Raw genomic sequence first — 20,834 nt, 5'->3', positions numbered from 1 at the left:
ATCCACCTCAGAAGAATAATTCAAACGTTTTAATTCGTAAAATTTGTTTATTTGTGGATATACTTAACTGTAAATACAAGTGAAGTATATTTATAAATAATAAATCAGATTAAAACTGTATGTCATTTTCTAATTATGTGTTGAACAATAGTCATCTGACAACTGACCATCTCAGCTTACTTTTTTTCACGTGAACATTTTGGCGAATGTCTGGATAAGAACGATTTAAAAGTTGGAGTGCCATATACTACAGTATATATCAACTAAAAATAACAACAAGATAACTAAACAACAGTGTTCCTCATGTCCACACCATCAGGTATACCCAAACGACGACGTGTCGTTGGTGATAGAGTGGAGGATTGTGATTGGCTGATTTGAGATTGAGCTGGATCTTCTGATTGGCTGATTGGAGAAACTGCCTCAGACAGAGGAGACACAGTTTGTGATTGGCTGAATGAAGATGAATGTGTACTGTCTGTGGGATCACATGGGGAAATGGAATTGTCACTAGTGGGAATATTTGATAACGGAGAAGCAATATCACAATCAGTCCGAGGCTTCCACGGTCCATCCTCACCATCTTCCTGGTCACTCTCCTGAAACAAGAAACACGCAAACAATGCTGAAGTGAGAGATTTCAAGTCAGACCCGTAAGATTAGCAGGAAGAACAATACTTAAGATTTATTTCTTTATCTATTACAAGCTTTCATTTTTATCTTCAAGCAGATAGGATTATATCAATATGAGCCTCAAAGATAATACAGACTAAATATATACGTTTGCACTGGTCAAAAGAGCTCCAACCTAGGCACGGTAGTATAATACATATTCCAGTCAGATAATGCTATGAACTGGCTAAAAACTCGTAATCAGAAAATATCAAGAGACTGAGAGACAAACAATGAGGAAAACAGGAGAAAAATGTTACCGTCTTGGAGTGTTTTGCAGAAACTTGTGCCTTCCCTGATTTGTCTGCAGCTTCCTGATATCCAAAGGTATCATCATCCTCCTGGATTTGGTTATAGTCTGGGGGAGGTGGGAGGTTGCCATCAGGTGGGGTCACGCGGGGGTCGGAGGGTATCTGTGTAGAGTGGGAAGGTTCCACTGTCTGGGAGCGTAGAATGTTCAGGATCATGGCAATATCACAACCCATTTTTCTCTCCAGTCTTGTCAGCTGCCTGTAGAGAAACCAATAACAGGAATATTCTCAGTAACCTTCTTCTACTGGGAGATACATGTACATCACTTAAGATATAAAACAAGTGATTTATTAATGTACCATATCATGACAAGATTTGTCTCAAACATAGTTTAGTATATACCATAGGGGAGATAACTCTCCCTATTAATCAACTTTCTCAACAGTGACGAATTTTCTGATTACAAGTAACATCAATTTGTGAATTTGGTAAACGTAGTCTACCTATAAACATTTTGCCTTTGATTTACCACATCAGAGTACCTCCTGTACATTCCACATGCATAATTTTTTGTTCACCGCTATTTCAAACTTGTCAATGAATCATCCATTTCCCTGTTGAGTTCCTCCATTTTCAGATAAACTCATGGCCTGGTTAAGTCATCAATGAATTTTTAAATTCGCCCTTCTTTGTCATAAATCTACTTCATATTTTTTATATGTATTTGAAAAAATTCTGTCAGACAAGTGCTGGTATTCTGTAATAAAACCTCATTTGAGGAAAAGGTTAGAATTCAATGTTACAGAATGTCAGCCTGACACTAAATAGACCAATATATCACACATGAGGTAATGAATTATCCTTACAAACACAACTGTGCCAAAACTGCACAAAATCAATATCAACTGATGGATATTGGAATTCTTAGATTAGGTTGAATAACTTCCCTTGTGGGTTTCTAGTCAGATAACTAATTGGGTATGTCTCAATTAAAATATTCCAGATATCTTGTAAATGTACTAGACAGATTGTACAATATGGAAAATCTTGCATTGGGTAGTATGTGTAGGTCATCTCCTATGTCTACAAGTTCCATCCAATATCTATCCACTTACCACGATGTTGTCACATTCATTGGCTATGCACTCACCTTGCTTCCACACTCATTCACTTTGTCATATCCATTGTCTATCCACTTACTGTGATGTAACATACAAAATGTACATCCACTGGTTATCCACCTACCTTGCTGTCACATCCACTGGTTATCCACCTACCTTGCTGTCACATCCACTGACTATCCACCTACCTTGCTGTCACATCCACTGGCTATCCATCTACCTTGCTGTCACATCCACTGACTATCCACCTACCTTGCTGTCACATCCACTGGTTATCCACCTACCTTGCTGTCACATCCACTGACTATCCACCTACCTTGCTGTCACATACACTGGCTATCCACCTACCTTGCTGTCACATCCACTGGCTATCCACCTACCTTGCTGTCACATCCACTGACTATCCACCTACTTTGCTGTCACATCCACTGGCTATCCACCTACTTTGCTGTATTATCCACTGGCTATCCACCTACCTTGCTGTCACATCCACTGGCTATCCACCTACCTTGCTGTATTATCCACTGGCTATCCACCTACCTTGCTGTCACATCCACTGGCTATCCACCTACCTTGCTGTAATATCCACTGGCTATCCACCTACTCTGCTTTCCACTCACCTTGCTAATTCGTCAAGTCGTCTCTCAACATCCTGAGGACTGGAATGGCCATCATTAGGGTCACCTGGACAGGTCTCTGTGGGAATGAAGGTTGTCTGCCCTTGTGCCTCCTCAAACTGGGACTGGGTCGAGGGACTGGACACAGGCAGTGTCATGGACGAGGTGGACTTGGGCATACTGGAACTGGACATCCCCTTGGGCTGAAATAGTCACAAGTTTGAATACTAAATTTGTCTTCTATAATATGACAAATAAGGATGACATCACTTCACAGCACAAAATCAAATTTACCATACATGGACTCCATTACATGTTTTGCATATAATCAATTTTGAGGACTTGCTTTGCAATAGAATATATAGTGATCTGCAGGCTGCAAGAATAATTTCTGAAGAGGTTGTTTTTCTATGGTTAAAGCTTTCAAGAGTAAGTCATAATTTTGAATCAACTCCATCAAGTTTTGCATATTTTATTTCAAATTTTTTTTTTTTCATATCTTTTTCCTAAAACTGGCAAAAAAGAAGATAAAAAAAAAGAACCTGCACAACAACGACCTTACCTGTAATGAGTTTTTTTTACAGGATTTTTCTTTTCTTTATTTTTTCCAGTTTTTAAAATCTGATAAATCAGGGGAGGTAATACTCCCTCTATATATATATAACCAGTATACATATACACCTTTGTGAGCGTACCTGTGTGTCAGAACTCTGGCTTTGGTCCTGTAGTAGAGGTGCAGTGTCTTGGTCCATTTTCTTACTCTGATGGTCATAGCGTCCAGTTACGACATTCATCAGGTTGTTAACATTAGCTAAGGCTCCAGCTAATAAAAACAAAATTGATTTTACTTTTCTTTACGAAGATATCTTGATAACTACAAATAATTATAAATATTAAATTATGAATTATCAAATCTATTTATTTTACGACTATATACCAGTAATTGTGAAACTTATACAAGCTTATGTTAGTATACTGATCACTTTTGTGGACAGAAACCGTTTTCAGCTCATTGGTCATCTGATGCAATACTTTCTCATGTCTGATAATTAAAGGGAATCAAACCCCGTGTGGACTAGATGAAATGAGAGTGCGTTACTATTGCCCAAACAATAATAACAGATATAGACAAGAGGCCTTAACGGTCACCTGAGGAATATATGTCAATAATCTGGGGATTTTAAAATGTTGCAAAAATGTAACAACCCTTGTGCAGGACCGTGTGTAAAACATCTGTACCAAGTTTGAACATGATCCACCCAGTGGTTCTTGAGAGGAAGTCCAAAATGTCTTAGCCAAACAGAGGCCAGGGTTGCACATTTATATAAAGCAAATCCTGTTTTCATTTACAAGTTGAAATATAGCTTAGTAGATACATGTATAGCTAAAGTATACAAAAAATCAGATCAATTTCAAGTCTACCCACAATCTTTTCCTTGCCTAATACAATAAGGCATCCAACTAAAAAGACTCACGAACTTAATCTGACTGTTGGTTCATGCGAAGAAGATTTTTAAAGATTTACCTAATTTTACCCCCTTTTCCCTCCTCCTGGGGCCCCTTTTGGGGCCACACCCTTTTTTCTTAGCAAACTTGAAGCGGCTTTCCATGGGGATGCTTTGTGCCAAGTTTGATCAAAATCCATCCACTGGTTCTTGAGAAGAAGTCATTTAAAGAAGGTTTTTACATATGGCCACTTTTACACACCTTATGGACCCCAAAGGGGACATTATCACTTTTTTCAACTTAATTTCATATGTCCTTCACTAAGGGATGCTGAAGAACATTTTTAAAGATTTACCTAATTTTACCCCCTTTTTCCCCCTCCTGGGGTCCCTATTGGGGCCACGCCCTTTTTCTTCGCAAACTTGAAGCGGCTTCCCATGGGGATGCTTTGTGCCAAGTTTGGTCCAAATCCATTTAGTGGTTCTTGAGAAGAAGTCTTATATGTGAAAAGTTAACAACGCATGACGGACGATGCACGACAGACAAATCATGATGGCAATAGGTCACCATGAGCCTAAATATCTAAATTATTTGCCACACGTGGGTTTGAAAAGACACAGAAACCATTTGAAACTGTTTTCTTCCTGATCAGAGATATGTCAGGAGATGTTTCTTCCCCCATCCTCCATATTTGAAAAGTATTTATTTGTGAATGTCACCTGCAATGGATGAGAACCCTGGCCGCTTTTTGTCATCCTTGGAATCAAATTCAAAGTTTGCAGGAGTTATGTCTTGTCCAGCCTTATTGGTAGAAAACTCCAATATTCCCGCCCCACTTTCCTGTATATCCTCTTCGCTCGAGTCAAATGATGTAGACATCATCTGTCCTTCATGTTGGTTCACATGTCGCCTTAAACGACGAGCACGTGATGGGCGGAACTTGTATTCTTTGCTTCCTTCATCTTGAAATACATAAGATACATATATATAATTATGTTAAAAGATAGCCTCAGCAAGATTTACCATACGAAAGAAAGAAAAATTGGTTGTTGTCGTCTGAAATCTTATTTTCTATGAGAAAGAAATGAAAAAGAAATGTTTTTGTGTCTCTTTGGACAATTGCAATGAATGTTTTAAGTCTAAGCCACATGGGTGTCATTTGCTTAATAAAAATACCCTAGTCATCAAGAATAATAAATTTTGAAATAGCATGGCCAAATAAATGATATTCTTCTTCCAAAATTAGAGCAGGTATTCATGTCTTGACAAGAGGCCCACAAGACCTGCATCAATGATCTAATATTCATAGTCTTTCATGTATATCTGATATACAATGTAACTGACACTCAAAACTGGGTATAAACAAATTTATTTTAACAAATTTTAATGTTAGCCTGCTTACACAGGACAAGCTATGCTACTTTAGCAAGATTCGTCCTGCTTAACCCCTGGAATCTACAAGCCAAATACTATTCAAGTTATCTTAGTTATCAGAAGAAGGCATTTGAATGCTTTAACAAATCTGACATAGTTACCTAGACAATTAAGTGTCAAGGTCATTTCTATTTGTAACCTTTACTGTGCTTCAAGCAAAATAAACTACCAGCCACAAATTAGGATTCTAAGGCCTTTTGGTTAATCAAAAGACGTTCAAAAAGTTTTAATAAAAGTGACTGCTGTGACCTTGAATATTTTCGGTCCAGGTTTTTCCTTTTCACAAACTTTGTCAGGCTTTATCCCAGAGAAGTTGTTATATGACAGAGCAATGTATCCCTGGAAATAACATTATTGACCAACCTTGAGATCCTGACCCTGAGGAGTGGTCAGATTTAATGGACCGCCTTTTCCTCAACATTTGTCTAGCCCCGTAGTTATTCTCATTTTCAGCCCGTCGTATCACCAAATCCTCCTGCAATAGAACATCATACCGATGACTAGAAAATGCTAGTAAAATTGAAATTATATAAAATTTATTTTATATATCATATTAAAACTTCATTATTTTCTAAAACTGAGAATGCTTGATGGCCTTTGTTTGAAAATGATTTTTGAATGTGAAAAGAATCTTTCTTGTAAATTTACAATTTTTTGTCTAAAAATGATGACCTTTTGAAATTCCTCTACATACATGTCTGGATTAATTCCAAAGTATCCAAGACTGAAATATTGTGTTCAGTATCTTTTAGTCGTATAGATTTTTAACACTGGTCTTCTAATTACAAAAGCGTTACAGTACTCACGTCTCGGAGGTCAAAGGTGACCTCTAAGTTAGTGGTAAAGTGCTCAGCAAACTCGGGGTACATCTCTAGTATCTCCATAAGATCATCGCGATGAATCTTGTGTAGATCACAGTAGGTCAGGGCACGTACGTTACAACTTGACTTGCCAATTGTGTCGTGTTTACATATATTTTCCCCAAACACATCATCTTTACCTGTCACAGATACACAAAACAGTGATTTACACAGTGAACATAATGTATATACAGACAAACCTGCCTTTAAACCCACTTCTATACCAAGACTGCCCTATAAGGCTATTTGTTTGGTTTTCAACATAAAATTATTCATAGTAATTGAACCTGTCTATAAAGGTCATTTTTCTCTGCTCCTTTAAGTGACCTTTATAGACAGGTTTGATAATATGTCATCACCTATTACACCAAGGTAAGGTTTTAAAGAAGATTTTAAACATAAATAAATTTAAATTGTTAGAGATGGTAAATTCTGACATGTATCAATACAGAGAATCTTAAAAGTGATTTACCATAAACATATAAAAGGTTTATGATTTTGTGGGATGTAGTTACCCAGTATTGCTACAACAATATCCTCCTTGAGGATCTCAATGGAACCTCTGGAGATGAAGTAAAGTCCTGTTAGGACGTCCCCGCGATGTTGTAGAGTGTCCCCAGGTGGGACATGTGTCGTCTTAAACTTCATAGAAAGTGCCCGCAAGCAACCCGGACTGGCACCTGTAATATAAACAGAAAAACTAACTAGAAAAATAATACATGAATTTATTAACTGAGTGAAAGGTTACGTACTGGGCAGTTGGGATTTTATCATATCTATCTTGTAATTTGCCCAGGAGCTCCATAAGCTATCTCAAGGTGGTCTAATTACAGTACAATATAGAATAGTATTTGTTCATGTTCATAATGATAATATGAACTTTTCAAATTCTTTTGATCTACAAAAAGATATCAAAGTGACCTCATACCTGTCCACCTTTTTGCTGAGAAAGATGATAGGTGCACCTAATCAAGATTTGTGAAAAAAAGTGCTAAAAAGAACTATGAAGTGTTCGGTTTTTTATTGCATTGTCTTAACCAAGCCAAATTGCCATCTAAGTTCACCTATTTCTCAATTCAAGATCATCTATAATAAGGTATAAACTAGAAACGTATTTTGTCTTTATCAGACTTAGTACAATGGAGGTAGATGCATAAATGCCATATAACCACATTTTGCCGTTTTCATTTCTGCAATGGTACACCTGAAGAATAATTGATACTAGATCATTCTATATAGAAAAACTAATTTCATTTGGTTTTTCCTACATGTATGAGTAACATCAGAAAATTTGGGAAAAGTTTCCAGCTGATATCTATATGAAGAATTATGGATGATTTTTAAAACACACCATGCGTTAAGCTTGGCCTATTGTTTCTAGGACCTGGTGCGATAATAAATCCTAAATCATGATCTCTAAACATAATATATATATATTAAGATTCACACTAGAATAACGAGCAATATCATCAGCCAATCATGCCATTCAGCAGTTTAAATATAAGCCTACTTCACACTCAGGGACATATATTCACAGGATGATCTTAACAGTATTCATGATCTTGTCCAGTCCAATTCATTAAAACATATTATCCTGCCTTCCTCTCAGTTATGAAGTGATAACATTCTGAAAGACCTGTGGTATATTTTTATATTAATGAAGTTTTTGATATTTCTTATTGTTAAATCAATATAACATTCAAGATGGTAATTTTGATATATATATATATGTTACTAGCACACAAAGCATTTGTTTTCCATCATAACAAAAATCTAATTCTGTCCCTTGAAAAAAGCATATATTATTAGTGTCCTGGCTTCATATGTAGTGACGATGCATTTAAAAAAAGGCTATAGTTGTGAGGAATTATATTCCTACACACTAACTCAAATTTACTTATAACCTCCAACCCACATGTTATGTACACCAACTTTCTTTAACAGAATCAAGCTGCTTATACAATCTTGACTTTGGCATCAGAAATTCATAGATAATCTAACTTTCCCAAAACAGACTATATTAGGCTACAATTTTACTGCTGCGGATCACCTGTGTAATTCTTTGCAAAAACTTTTTTTATCCTAAAACAAATCAATACAAAATAAAATTGGGTACAATATTACTATATACCATACAGAGTAACATGTGCTACAATCTACATTGTACTGGTCTTGAAAATATTGATATTGTAGCAATAAAATTTGAAGGATTTGTTATGCAGTGTTAGTAAAAAGATCATCCTCCATACTCCAGGGGTTCTGATCACTTTCACTCTCTGCACACCTGGAACATGTCATGGCAAAATTCAAGGCATAAGCGAAGTAATTTGATTGGTTCCAGGAGAAAAAACTGACCAATCAAAGGCTGGTATGCTCCTTTTAAAGATACAAAGAAGCAACACCAAACTTCAAAGCCAATACAATATACCTAAGTGACCATGATATTCATTTGATGTGTATCAAAGGATCAAACTAGTCTCTTCATCTCATCCGCAAGGTGAACGAACCTTCAATTTTGTCATGATATATTCCAGGGGTGCAGAAAGTGAAAGTGATCATAACCTAAGGAGTATCAATGATGAAAAAAAAAAAACTGGCTCACCAATGTTTCTATAGGCAGTTAAAGGAGAATGAGGCTAAACATTTGTATATATAAATCTACAGTAAACAGCATAATATATGATGAACTCACTGATATGATGCCCTTGTTTTATGACCTTCTGAGCCATGTGAGTTTAAACACGCGTATAAAATGAGATTGTAAGATTTTTAGTTAGTTTTATCTTCGATATACATTTATTATAACATTTCATGTGCTTATACACACATACCTATACAAAGAGTGATATTTTTACCTTCTTAATAAGAAATGAAAGTGCTTAGGAATATCTATGTCCAACTACGGGAATCTGTGAATGATGTTAAAAGTCTAATGACTTTCATTTCTATCTACATGGACATCTTTGTAGGTTTGATGTGAAGCATAGACAGTGTGACTCAATCGCAGGCTGATACCTACGTAGGTATGATTGTATATGATGCAACATTTGTTGTTTTCCAATGTGAAGATAAAAAAAAGGGGATAGCAATTTTCTCATTTATGCATTTCTAACAACTTGTGATGAGACGTAAACTACAAGTAGTCAATGTGACAATGTGTGCAGTTCTATCACCTCTACACTTCTGTGTATCCTGATGTGTGCAGTTGGACTGGCCCCTGACGCCATTCAGTGCTGATGTGTGCAGTTTAATTGGCTCGAGACATCAGTCAGCTATAATTAGTAGCTTTCTTTGAACGGTCCTTAAAACGTCAGTCAGTGCTGTGTGCAGTTGAATTGGCCACCGACACTATTTAGAGCTGATGTATGAAGTTTGATTGGCCAAAGATTATCAGTCGGTGACAATGTGTGCGCTTTAGTCTTCAGATAGTGCTGATGTGTGCAGTGTGACTGGCCCCCAAATATCAGTCAGTGCTGATGTGTGCAGTGTGACTGATCCCTAAATGTCAGTCAGTGCTGATGTGTGCAGTGTGACTGATCCCTAAATGTCAGTCAGTGCTGATGTGTACAGTGTGACTGCCCCTAATGTCAGTCGGTGCTGATTTGTACAGTGTGATTTGTACAGTGTGATTTGTGTGTGACCCCTAATGTCAGTCAGTGCTGATGTGTGCAGTGTGACTGGCCCCTAATTGTCAGTCAGTGCTGATGTGTACAGTGTGACTGGCCCCTAAATGTCAGTCAGTGCTGTTGTGTGCAGTGTGACTGATCCCTAAATGTCAGACAGTGCTGATGTGTGCAGTGTGACTGGTCCCTTATGTCAGTCAATACTGATGTGTACAGTGTGACTGGCTCTTAAATGTCAGTCGGTGCTGATGTGTGCAGTGTGACTGGTCCCTAATTGTCAGTCAATGCTGATGTGTACAGTGTGACTGGCCCCTAAATGTCAGTCAGTGCTGACGTGTGCAGTGTGACTGATCCCTAAATGTCAGTCAGAGCGGATTTGTGAAGTGTGACTGGTCCCTTATGTCAGTCAGTGCTAATGTGTACTGTTTGACTAATCCCTAATTGTCAGTCAGTGCTGATGTGTACAGTGTGACTGGTCCCTAATGTCAGTCAGTGCTGATGTGTACTGTGTGACTGGCCCCTAAATGTCAGTCGGTGCTGATGTGTACAGTGTGACTGGCTCCTAATGTCAGTCAGTGCTGATGTGTACAGTGTGACTGGTCCCTAATGTCAGTCGGTGCTGATTTGTACAGTGTGACTGGCCCCTAATGTCAGTCAGTGCTGATGTGTGCAGTGTGACTGGCCCCTAATTGTCAGTCAGTGCTGATGTGTACAGTGTGACTGGCCCCTAAATGTCAGTCAGTGCTGTTGTGTGCAGTGTGACTGATCCCTAAATGTCAGACAGTGCTGATGTGTGCAGTGTGATGTGTCAGTCAATACTGTGTGTACAGTGTGACTGGCTCGTAAATGTCAGTCGGTGCTGATGTGTGCAGTGTGACTGGTCAGTCAGTCAATGCTGTGTGTACAGTGTGACTGGCCCCTGTCAGTCAGTGTGACTGTGCAGTGTGACTGATCCCTAAATGTCAGTCAGAGCGGATTTGTGAAGTGTGACTATGTCAGTGTGATGTGTACTGTGTGACTGATCCCTAATTGTCAGTCAGTGCTGATGTGTACAGTGTGACTGGTCCCTAATGTCAGTCAGTGCTGATGTGTACTGTGTGACTGGCCCCTAAATGTCAGTCGGTGCTGATGTGTACAGTGTGACTGGCTCCTAAATGTAAGTCAGTGCTGATGTGTACAGTGTGACTGGTCCCTAATGTCAGTCAGTGCTGATGTGTACTGTGTGACTAGCCCCTAAATGTCAGTCGGTGCTGATGTGTATAGTGTGACTGATCCCTAATTGTCAGTCGGTGCTGATGTGTGCAGTGTGACTGATCCCTGTAGTGCTGATGTGTACAGTGTAACTGGCCCCTAATTCTTAGTCGGTGCTGATGTGTGCAGTGTGACTGGCCCCTAATTGTCAGTCAGTGCTGATGTGTGCAGTGTGACTGATCCCTAAATGTCAGTCAGTACTGATGTGTACAGTGTGACTGGTCTCTAATTGTCAGTCGGTGCTGAGGTGTCTTATTGGCTCTTGACTTAAGTCAGTTATGATGTGTTCAGTTTGATACAAAACTCCTCTCATTTTAACTTGGAAATGACCAAATAATCCAAGTGAGTACTGACATGCCTACCCTGATGTGATCCTTGCAAGGGATGGAACTCCTTAAATCTAACTCCTAGTTTACAACCACAATCCTTTTTTAGTTTAAAATATGAAGAATGAAATGAGATATTGTACATTTCTATAAAATGTTGTTTGCAGTGACTGGGAAGGATGACCTTGCATGGGCCCTCTTAAAGTTTAAGTAGGATTCTTTGATAACAATTTGACCATAGCATTATGACTTTGATGAGTCTTCTGGATGTGAATATATCTACATGTAAATTTTTTATCTTAGAACAGTCAACAACTTGACCTCTAGGACCAACTTTTGGAAAAAAAGTCACGATATAAATATATACTTCATCCCTGTGACCTTGAAAGTAGGCCAGTAAAGTAATTTGCATGTGGCCGCTATATATAGTGCCCCAGGATGGCTATATTGGCATGACCTTTGACCTGCTGGTACTTTAAAATTTTATCTTTATAAAATTTCAGCCAAAGCTAACTTTTCACCATTATAAATATATACACAGCAAGTGCTCACTGTTGACCTTTAACCTAAAAAAAAAATCAAACTTTAAAAAGATTTTAGAAGATCAGGGTTATTCATATATATATAAACATTAAAGGATCTCATCCTAGGTACATATTGGAAAAATATTAGGACGTGAGCACTGTAGTTTTGTAGAAGATGCTACACTTTATACCAGAAACTATACATTGGCACTTTTACTACATGAGCTCTACAACAGCGACTTTCACTATCAAAGTTATTGTATCACACTATCAGTAACAGCAATGACATATCTTAATGGTTCTTCATATAAAAAACAATTTCTATCTCGCTGCTTCTAGGTTAAGTGTGTATTATCTTGATAATGTTAAAACATTTTAAAAAGTTTCAATCGATATTGTTTATGTTTTTTTTAAATTGTGGTTGTAACGGGACGGTCAGATTTAAGCCATGCTGGAAGTAGAACAGCATCACCTATCATGCATCTCCCCCTTAATATCATAATTACCTGACTCCGGAGAAAACAGCACTTTGAAAGTCAAAAACAATTTCTAAAGCAATTGAAATTAAATTGAAAGAGCAAAATCCTTGTTCAAAATGAAAAGTGTTTTTCGTTGAACCAGTCACAATAAAACCTGACCTGGGGGATGAGAGATTATCTTAAATGTCACACAAACTTTTCAGAAATCATATTCGGAATATATGTTAGAGAACGGAATATATGTAACAGAGAATCTTAAGAATTAGCCAAATTTTAAAGCTGTTTGTGGAAAATGTTCAACATCACAGCACCTATTCTGATAGACATGGTACTATATGAACACCACCAAACTTCAAAACATATTGCAAAGACCTTTTTCCTTCATAATTTTGAAAGACCAAAATGTTGTATAGGAGACTGGCGTTTAAGAGGGGTTTAAGGTAGTTTTAGCACCCCTCATATTAACTAATTATTGATTTTAATTAAGGGGACAAATTGGCCATAATTGACCTTGACCAGGTTATTCCTGTGTAAAATGAAAAAGAAATAAATACATTTTTTGTACATTGCTTTGAACACTATTAAATTTTGTCACAGATTTTTAACTCAACTTTCAGAAATTCATTTCTCACGGAAAGTTCGACTCAACAAAGACAGAAATATTAGCTTGATGACAAATAATATTAATCTTCATGTTAATTTTATATTTGCTTAAATATGTTGAAATCTGTTCTAATCACTAATTAGATTGTACAAGTGACACACAAGTGAGCAGTACCTTTCAATAAAAATTGAGAGTTAGATGAAATAACTGCATTATTTCCGAGTCCTTCTAGAAATCGTCAGTAATGCTAAGATTTAGATCACACTTTTTGACAGTTAGGAGATAAGATAAAGGTTATAACATTATAATGGCCGGTGAAATTTTAGTCAACATTGAGTATAATTCAATGCCATTTCAATCTTACCTTTAAACGCTTGGCAATTGTTGATCAGCGTTTTATTTAAATGCAGGCAAATATCAGCCTGCAAACATTCTGGAAAACTTTTCAGAACCTGTAAGTTAAAACAATTTTTTTAATCCAAGCTGTTTAAAGCAATATACAAGACATTTCAGTTCTGGGCTCTATATCAATATTTTAAAAATATTTACACGCATGGAATGTCAGATTAATTGCATTTATTGAATATTAAAATCTGAATTGTATCAATATGAAAGATGATATCATACTCTCCGACAATTATATATATATATATATATATGTAAAACTGGATATTTAATCAAAACATGTGTCATTTCTCTGTCATCCCTTTAGCTTTAATTTACATTCAATGTTAACATATAGCTATGAAAAGTCAGTTCACTTCATGTAGAAATATTTTATACCAACAGAAGCAAACTTCATCCTAATACAATAAAAACTTGACACATCATCAATCTGAGGCTTTCATTCTGTCAAGTTTTATAAAATCTGCCTTTAACCAAGAGTTATGCAGACGAAACTCTTGTACTTATTTTCAACCAGGGATCATACCTCAATCAGAAAAAATTTTTAAAAAATTAAAAAAAAAAGATCTCAAAATGTCCAACAGCAGGGCAAAAAATCTAGGTAAAAAACTTCATTAAAATTCTTGTACGAATCTAGGTGGAGTTTCCGAAGACAAATGGACAGATTCCCATCTTTGCTTTTTTAGAATGATCATGATTGAAACCAGGGAGGGTACAATGTGAAATTCTTGAATGATTTAGCGCCCTATACCAACCATGTTCATATCAATGCCATTTGTATAGGACCAAGCGTGCTGAAAGTACTCTTCTAGCCTCTGTCGAAGTGGGTTTGGAATCTGATGGAATCGGATGAATTCTTTTATGCGTAACATTTGTGTGTGGTATCGAGCGGTTCCGCTGTATAATCTTTGAATTATTGCTGATACATTACCAAATATACTGGCATACATCAATGCTGTAATGGAAGAACGGGTTCTCAAGTTAATCAAGAGCTTCTATTACTTCATAAATTGGGGATGTCTGCTCAGCATTCTGTCAGGGTTACACTCAATTAAAACAAAAACACAGTTCGACAAAACATAGTTAAGTTTGCTTCTATAAAACACCTGTAAAACTGTATGTCAAAATGATCTCCTTTAATAGCATTTTGTTTAATTTTTTTAAAACCATAACATAAATATATGTCTGTTTTGATACCATAACTAATTAATTTCTCACAGGAACACTTTTAGAGTGACCACCTCTAGTCAGAATCTTGCTCTTCCTTTATCCTTCAAGTACAATTTCACAAGTTCTAAATGGTCAGTTGTCTCGCCTAACATATCACCCCTAAATCATGGTCAAAATTGTCTCCAATTATACTGTGGGGATAAAATTCATCCCCTAATAGTCCCCTTATATACAGCGGATAAAATGTATATCCCTATTTAAATAATAAGACAACTACAGTTGTCTCCCTTAAAGCAGTTGCAGTTGTCTTTTACAAATGATTAAGTTGTCTCCCCTTGTGTCGACATCAAACGAGCTTCAGATTGCAGATGTCGCCCAGTAACTAATACTTACATCCAATCAACATGATGAGGATGGAGAAAATCTTCTCAGAGTTTGTATTAGGGGACACGTTGCCGAAGCCGACACTAGTCAGACTGCTGAAGGTAAAGTACAGGGCCGTGACATATTTTGATTTTATTGTTGGTCCTCCTGTTCCATTTATGTATTGCTGATGAGTTTGTTCCGCTAGCTGGTCCAGCCAACCTATCTTTGGCGGAGGAAGATGAGGTCTTTCAACATTACCTATGGCGTACCATATACAGGCTAGCCAATGGGCTATCAGTGCAAAGGTTGCCATTAGCAACAACAAAACAGCTGCACCATATTCGGAATATCTGTCCAATTTCCTAACTACTCTAACCAATCGGAGAAGACGAGCTGTTTTTAAAAGTCCAATCAATGTTGCTGTCTGAAAAAAAAAAAAAAAAAAAGTTATGATTTGTAAGCCACGCTTTTTCAATATATAGTATAGTGCAAGGGATTTATTTGTAAAAACATACATAAAAAAGAAAAGTAAAAAGCGAAATCTCATTTCTATCAATCATGAAAAATCAATTATTGAACTTAATTCATGGATTATATAAAGCTTTCAGTGGAAACAAAGTGTTATTTATTTGAGTTAATTTAAATTTGAAAGAATATGAAAGGTTAAAAAGATTCCAGATACACTATTCTAAACTTTTTAAAGAGTGAACTCTTCACATCTTAAAAAATTGTGAAAACAGATTTTACATAACAGGCGCATCTCATATTATCAGATATATGTTACAAGATTACAAACTAAGTAAATAACATTGATATTTTCGTAAAATAAAATCAAAGATGAATCAATTGTTAACATCGTGTATATATAAAATATAATATCATTGAAAGTTTCTCGCCTCTGAACATTTTTAAACGTATATCACACAGCTTTTATTTCACTTGGTGTGATTCTGAATGTCTCTTCTCTGGTTCTCCTGTTATTTTGGTATCCAGGTTGAAGAGGGGATCCAGAGTTTATAAACATCACTCTCCTGATAGATTTTACACACTTTAGTTATATATTCTCCTCATTTCTTTATCAGTTCTTGGACACACAGAAACATACAATGAACAAACATATGTGTATCAACATTTCGTTCATAATTTCTTTTTCATCTGCAACATTTTCAGGTAGCTATGTATATTATGTATTAATGTTTTTTTCTAGTTTGTTCTTTACATTACAAACATCTATCTCATAAACAGTTGTATTAAATATGAATAGTGCTGGTTAGGAAAGCATTTGAAATTTGTCCTTCACTAATGTAACTTCTATCTCCTGAACACGTATATTCAACATGAATAGTGCTGGTTAGGAAAGCATTTAAAATTTGTCCTGATATTCAAACAACCATTGAAATTTCATTATAAAACGTTTCCCATTTGTTTTATAATCTTACTCCTATGACATTACATACGAGATTACTGACATCTGTTACAGAATTTTGTTTAGAAAACTTGGCAAGCTGATTGTTTTTCCTTTTCATCATTTACTCATGAATTCATAAGATATGCCTGTCTTTAAGATTGTATGACATTAAATAGATATTTAGTTACAATAAAACAGGTTATAATTTTAATGTAACTATCACTTCAGGGTAAGTTTTTTTATCATACCTGCTACACACCACAGATTCTAATCAACACACTCCAAACAAGAAGAACTAACCAGACACCCAGACAGGAGACACTTCTGTGTTATGTACTTACCCTGAACGACTGGAACCAGCGTCTAAACTCATTTACACTCCCTAGTCTGTACAAGAGGCCTAAAGGACATGTATTGAACATCCAAATATCTAACCAAATACAGCTCGATATTCTTATTAACCTCCTTTCTGTTAGCATAATTGTGCTCATCTCGTCATACTTGGAAATTGTATATACATAATACTGCAAAGGTATGAATACTAATACAGCCAGAGAGTATGTTTCAGCTATCAGGGACCATTAAGGATCAGGTCTAGAACTTTTTTACGAACTGTGTAGGGATCACAGAAGCACACACAATTCAGATCTTCCTCAGACTATGATTGTGTTCTCCATTGCACTGTTACTGATTGAGCTGTCCAATAGTGTATGATGTGTATGAATAACATTGACATTTACATACAAACAAGAAAACATACAGGACACTGCACTCGTGTGAGAATTACCCAAGGCTAGATTCAGGAATAAAAGATACAGTCCTTAATATATGTTCAACTAGAATATTTGTACACCATTGTTAAGATATTTTAAAACTACATTACTAAAGAATGAAGATCTTTATAAACTATGCAGATCATGAATTAAGATATCTTTAAACTGCTAAAGTCATGAATTAAGATATCTTTAAACTGCTAAGTCATGAATTAAGATATCTTTAAACTGCTAAAGTCATGAATTAAGATATTTTTAAACTGCTAAAGTCATGAATTAAGATATCTTTAAACTGCTAAAGTCATGAATTAAGATATCTTTAAACTGATAAAGTCATGAATTAAGATATCTTTAAACTGCTTAAGTCATGAATTAAGATATCTTTAAACTGCTAAAGTCATGAATTAAGATATCTTTAAACTGCTAAAGTCATGAATTAAGATATCTTTAAACTGCTAAAGTAATGACTTAAGATATATTTATACTGCTTAAGTCATGAGTTAAGATATCTTTAAGTTGCTGAAATCATGAATTAAGATGTAGAGTCCTGAATGAAGTTGCTTATAAACTACTAGAGTTAAGAACAAACCACTATACTAGAGTCACGAATGAAGATATTCATAATCTACCAGTGTTGATGAATTCAGATATTGTTCAACTACTAGAGTCGTGCGAATTGACTTTTATGAACTACACAGACTCATGGAGTTATTACTCTACGAATATCTTGGACTACCAAGGGTCCTACCTGTAGTGTGCTGCCCCCTGGCATCATCAGCTAAACAATAAAATCTCAAATAGTAAAACTTAAAGTAAATGGAGGTTTCTAAATATTACAAAATATATGAATAGAGCTCTACATAGATGTAAAAATGTATCAGATTTACATCTAGCTCAGTCTACATGAATTACCTAGATTGCCTGAATGGTAATTGCCTTGGTGATTGATAAAATGGAGGGTTGTAGTATTATTTAGCTACTTGTCTGTTTGCTGAGTTTAAAACCCTGACAACTGGGTCTCCTTGCAGACTACCTGGTTGCTACCTCACTCAACACCATACAGAAGGCCCACCATATTTTATCCATAGCTATTGGGATAAAATGTCTACCAAGGACACAATCACAACAACACAGGACAAAGTCTGCGATATCAGCTTTCTCAGCAACACAAACTACCGGAGATAGGGATCAAACAAAACACAGCAGACCTATACTTCACGTTCGCATTATAGTCTGCTACACTACCAGCCAGGCTAACGAGCTATGTGATCTTGTCTTGTTAAGCATAACATCATGTTGGAATGATGAAGTATGATTTAAATTTGATCAGGTAGGTACTGCAATGACTTTATGCATTTTAACAGTTTACTGCAAATACCTACCTCATCTGTCTCCGATCCAAACAGTAGAAGATCGAATGGAATAGCAGCCACTACATCTATAAGAAACCATCCTTTGAAATAATGCACAGCAATTTTGCCCGGATGACTAACCACTTCATCATTTTTATTTACATATGTTGTCCTAAAGTTTATCAAAATGTCAATAATAAACATTATATCAACAATCAAATCTATGATCGTCATTGGATTCTGGTAGCGGGTCTCGATACTTTTGTTTCCATCTCGATTTCGGCTATTTTCTTCACTCAGCAAGAATGCTGCCGCATAGGGCGTAAATATGGCTGTGTAAATGACAAGTAGAAGAATTATCCAATCCCACACAGCTTTAAACGGAGAGTAATGGAGAATTGTGAGGCGATGAATTCGGGGTGACTGAAGCTTGTACTCTGGCAACACATCTGCCCCCAAAGACAAAACCTGAAAAATAAAATGATTTTGAAAACATGGCTCGATTGCAAGTTGATTTGATCAGGAGTTTAACAGTTTTTGTTTTATTCATTTAACAAAAACAAAAAATAATAATAAATTACTTTATTACAAAATTTTTCTTCAAACTCATTTTTTTTTCTTTTTTGAAAAGCAATACAAAATTTATATTCATATCCAAGATTCAAATTTTGAACTTTTTTAAAATAAGGATTCTAAGATAATTAAAAATATTCAAATACATATTTCAATAAATAATATAATTATATTCAGTTATCTAGGACTTGGAAGGATCTTATTTTCAAAACAGTATATCACTCCTAGAAAATTAAGGGAAAAAAAATAATTTACTCAATTACTTTATGAATATTATAAACTATGTGTTATTTTCATAAGAACAGCAAATCTCCTTTACATGAATTTTATCCTGACAGAGAAAATTATTGGACAATCAAAAATTGGTTTTTAAAATGGTGAATTATAACCTATTGATCTTTTATTCGGTCATGAAATTTTTTAATTAATTTTAATTTTAGAATAAGATTTTAACGTCAACTAACTAAATGTAATATTGATAAAATGCACAGTGACACCATGAATTTTCATCCTTTTTTCATTTTAAAATTTCAGATAAAACCTTTATTCAGCAGAATATATCAATATGTATATTTTTCTATAATTATTAAAAAGTTATTCATTTTTATTAAAACAAAATATATGAATCACTTTAATTATACCCACAAGACTGCACTTGACAAGATAGACATAAACAAAGACAACACAGATATACTGTTTTACTGCACCACAGCACAGACATAGCACTATACGTGGATATATACGGTACTGGTAAGCAGCCAAGGGAGGGGAGATAACTCTAGAGACTTCACACAATGGATATCACATGGTAGGGCGGATCACACTGGGACAGTATCTATATATGTGTGTATATATGCAAGGCATAGGAAATTTCATTGGGTACCTTTGAAAGGGAAACACTTCAAACAATATAGAGGGGAGAAAAAAAAAAAATCACTCCCAGCATGATTCATGTATTAAATATCATTTCAAGTAAATCATAAAATACCTTAGGGAAAATGAAATCATGTTTCAGATTTCATCAGTATGATTGAACACTAAACAGAATTTTCTAGATATATATCGCATTATGTATAAAAGATCAACAGAAGATTTTATTTCTTAAACTAAATCCATTATTTCTTCAGAGAAAAGTAGACTTAATATAACTGGAAAGGGGAGGTAACTTTTCAACCAAAAAGGTAGTAACTTTATCAGAGATCATAAATGACATCACTTTTTCAATAACTGATAATAAAAATTGTCAATGTTTTGTAAGCAGTAACAACTTAGAATTAGTGAACAATGCTTATTAGATTATAAATCATCTGCCTGGTAAGCTTATATCTTAATCCTAATCAAAACATATATAGTTTGTAGACACAGTCAAGATGATCTAAGTATATTAAAAGCATGAGCAAAGTAATTTTGGGGTGAATGAAATACATTGTCTCCCACATCCCCTAGCAGTAACCTATTTTTGAGTATTATATACATGTAAAGAGGATCTTGAAAAGTCGCTGACACAAGTCTACGTTCCAAGGGAAGAAAAGATAAATGCTTTATGTTTCATTATTTTAGAAATGGCATATTTCAAGT

General features: G+C 35.6%; 1 protein-coding gene across 1 annotated transcript in view; it reads right to left on the bottom strand.

Annotated features, from left to right (window-relative positions):
• Positions 1-284: 284 nt before the first annotated feature.
• The window catches only part of LOC132553635 (potassium voltage-gated channel subfamily H member 2-like), a 97,559-nt gene continuing 77,009 nt past the window's right edge, over positions 285-20,834 (bottom strand). The window contains exons 9-20 of the mRNA XM_060217895.1: positions 18,714-19,151; positions 15,178-15,574; positions 14,370-14,569; positions 13,574-13,661; positions 6,918-7,082; positions 6,349-6,542; positions 5,906-6,017; positions 4,828-5,070; positions 3,358-3,485; positions 2,666-2,865; positions 933-1,182; positions 285-599 (exon numbers count right to left, since the gene is read on the bottom strand). Coding sequence (XP_060073878.1) covers positions 285-599; positions 933-1,182; positions 2,666-2,865; positions 3,358-3,485; positions 4,828-5,070; positions 5,906-6,017; positions 6,349-6,542; positions 6,918-7,082; positions 13,574-13,661; positions 14,370-14,569; positions 15,178-15,574; positions 18,714-19,151 — 2,730 coding nt within the window. The remainder of the gene's footprint in view (positions 600-932; positions 1,183-2,665; positions 2,866-3,357; positions 3,486-4,827; positions 5,071-5,905; positions 6,018-6,348; positions 6,543-6,917; positions 7,083-13,573; positions 13,662-14,369; positions 14,570-15,177; positions 15,575-18,713; positions 19,152-20,834) is intronic.

This window comes from Ylistrum balloti, unplaced genomic scaffold (assembly GCF_031769215.1).
Source record: "Ylistrum balloti isolate Yb309-2 unplaced genomic scaffold, AGI_CSIRO_Ybal_v1 Utg370342, whole genome shotgun sequence".
In the NCBI taxonomy this organism is placed as follows: Eukaryota; Metazoa; Mollusca; class Bivalvia; order Pectinida; family Pectinidae; genus Ylistrum; species Ylistrum balloti.
The sequence above is the reverse complement of the archived record's forward strand: the minus strand, read 5'-3'. Positions and strand labels throughout refer to the sequence as shown.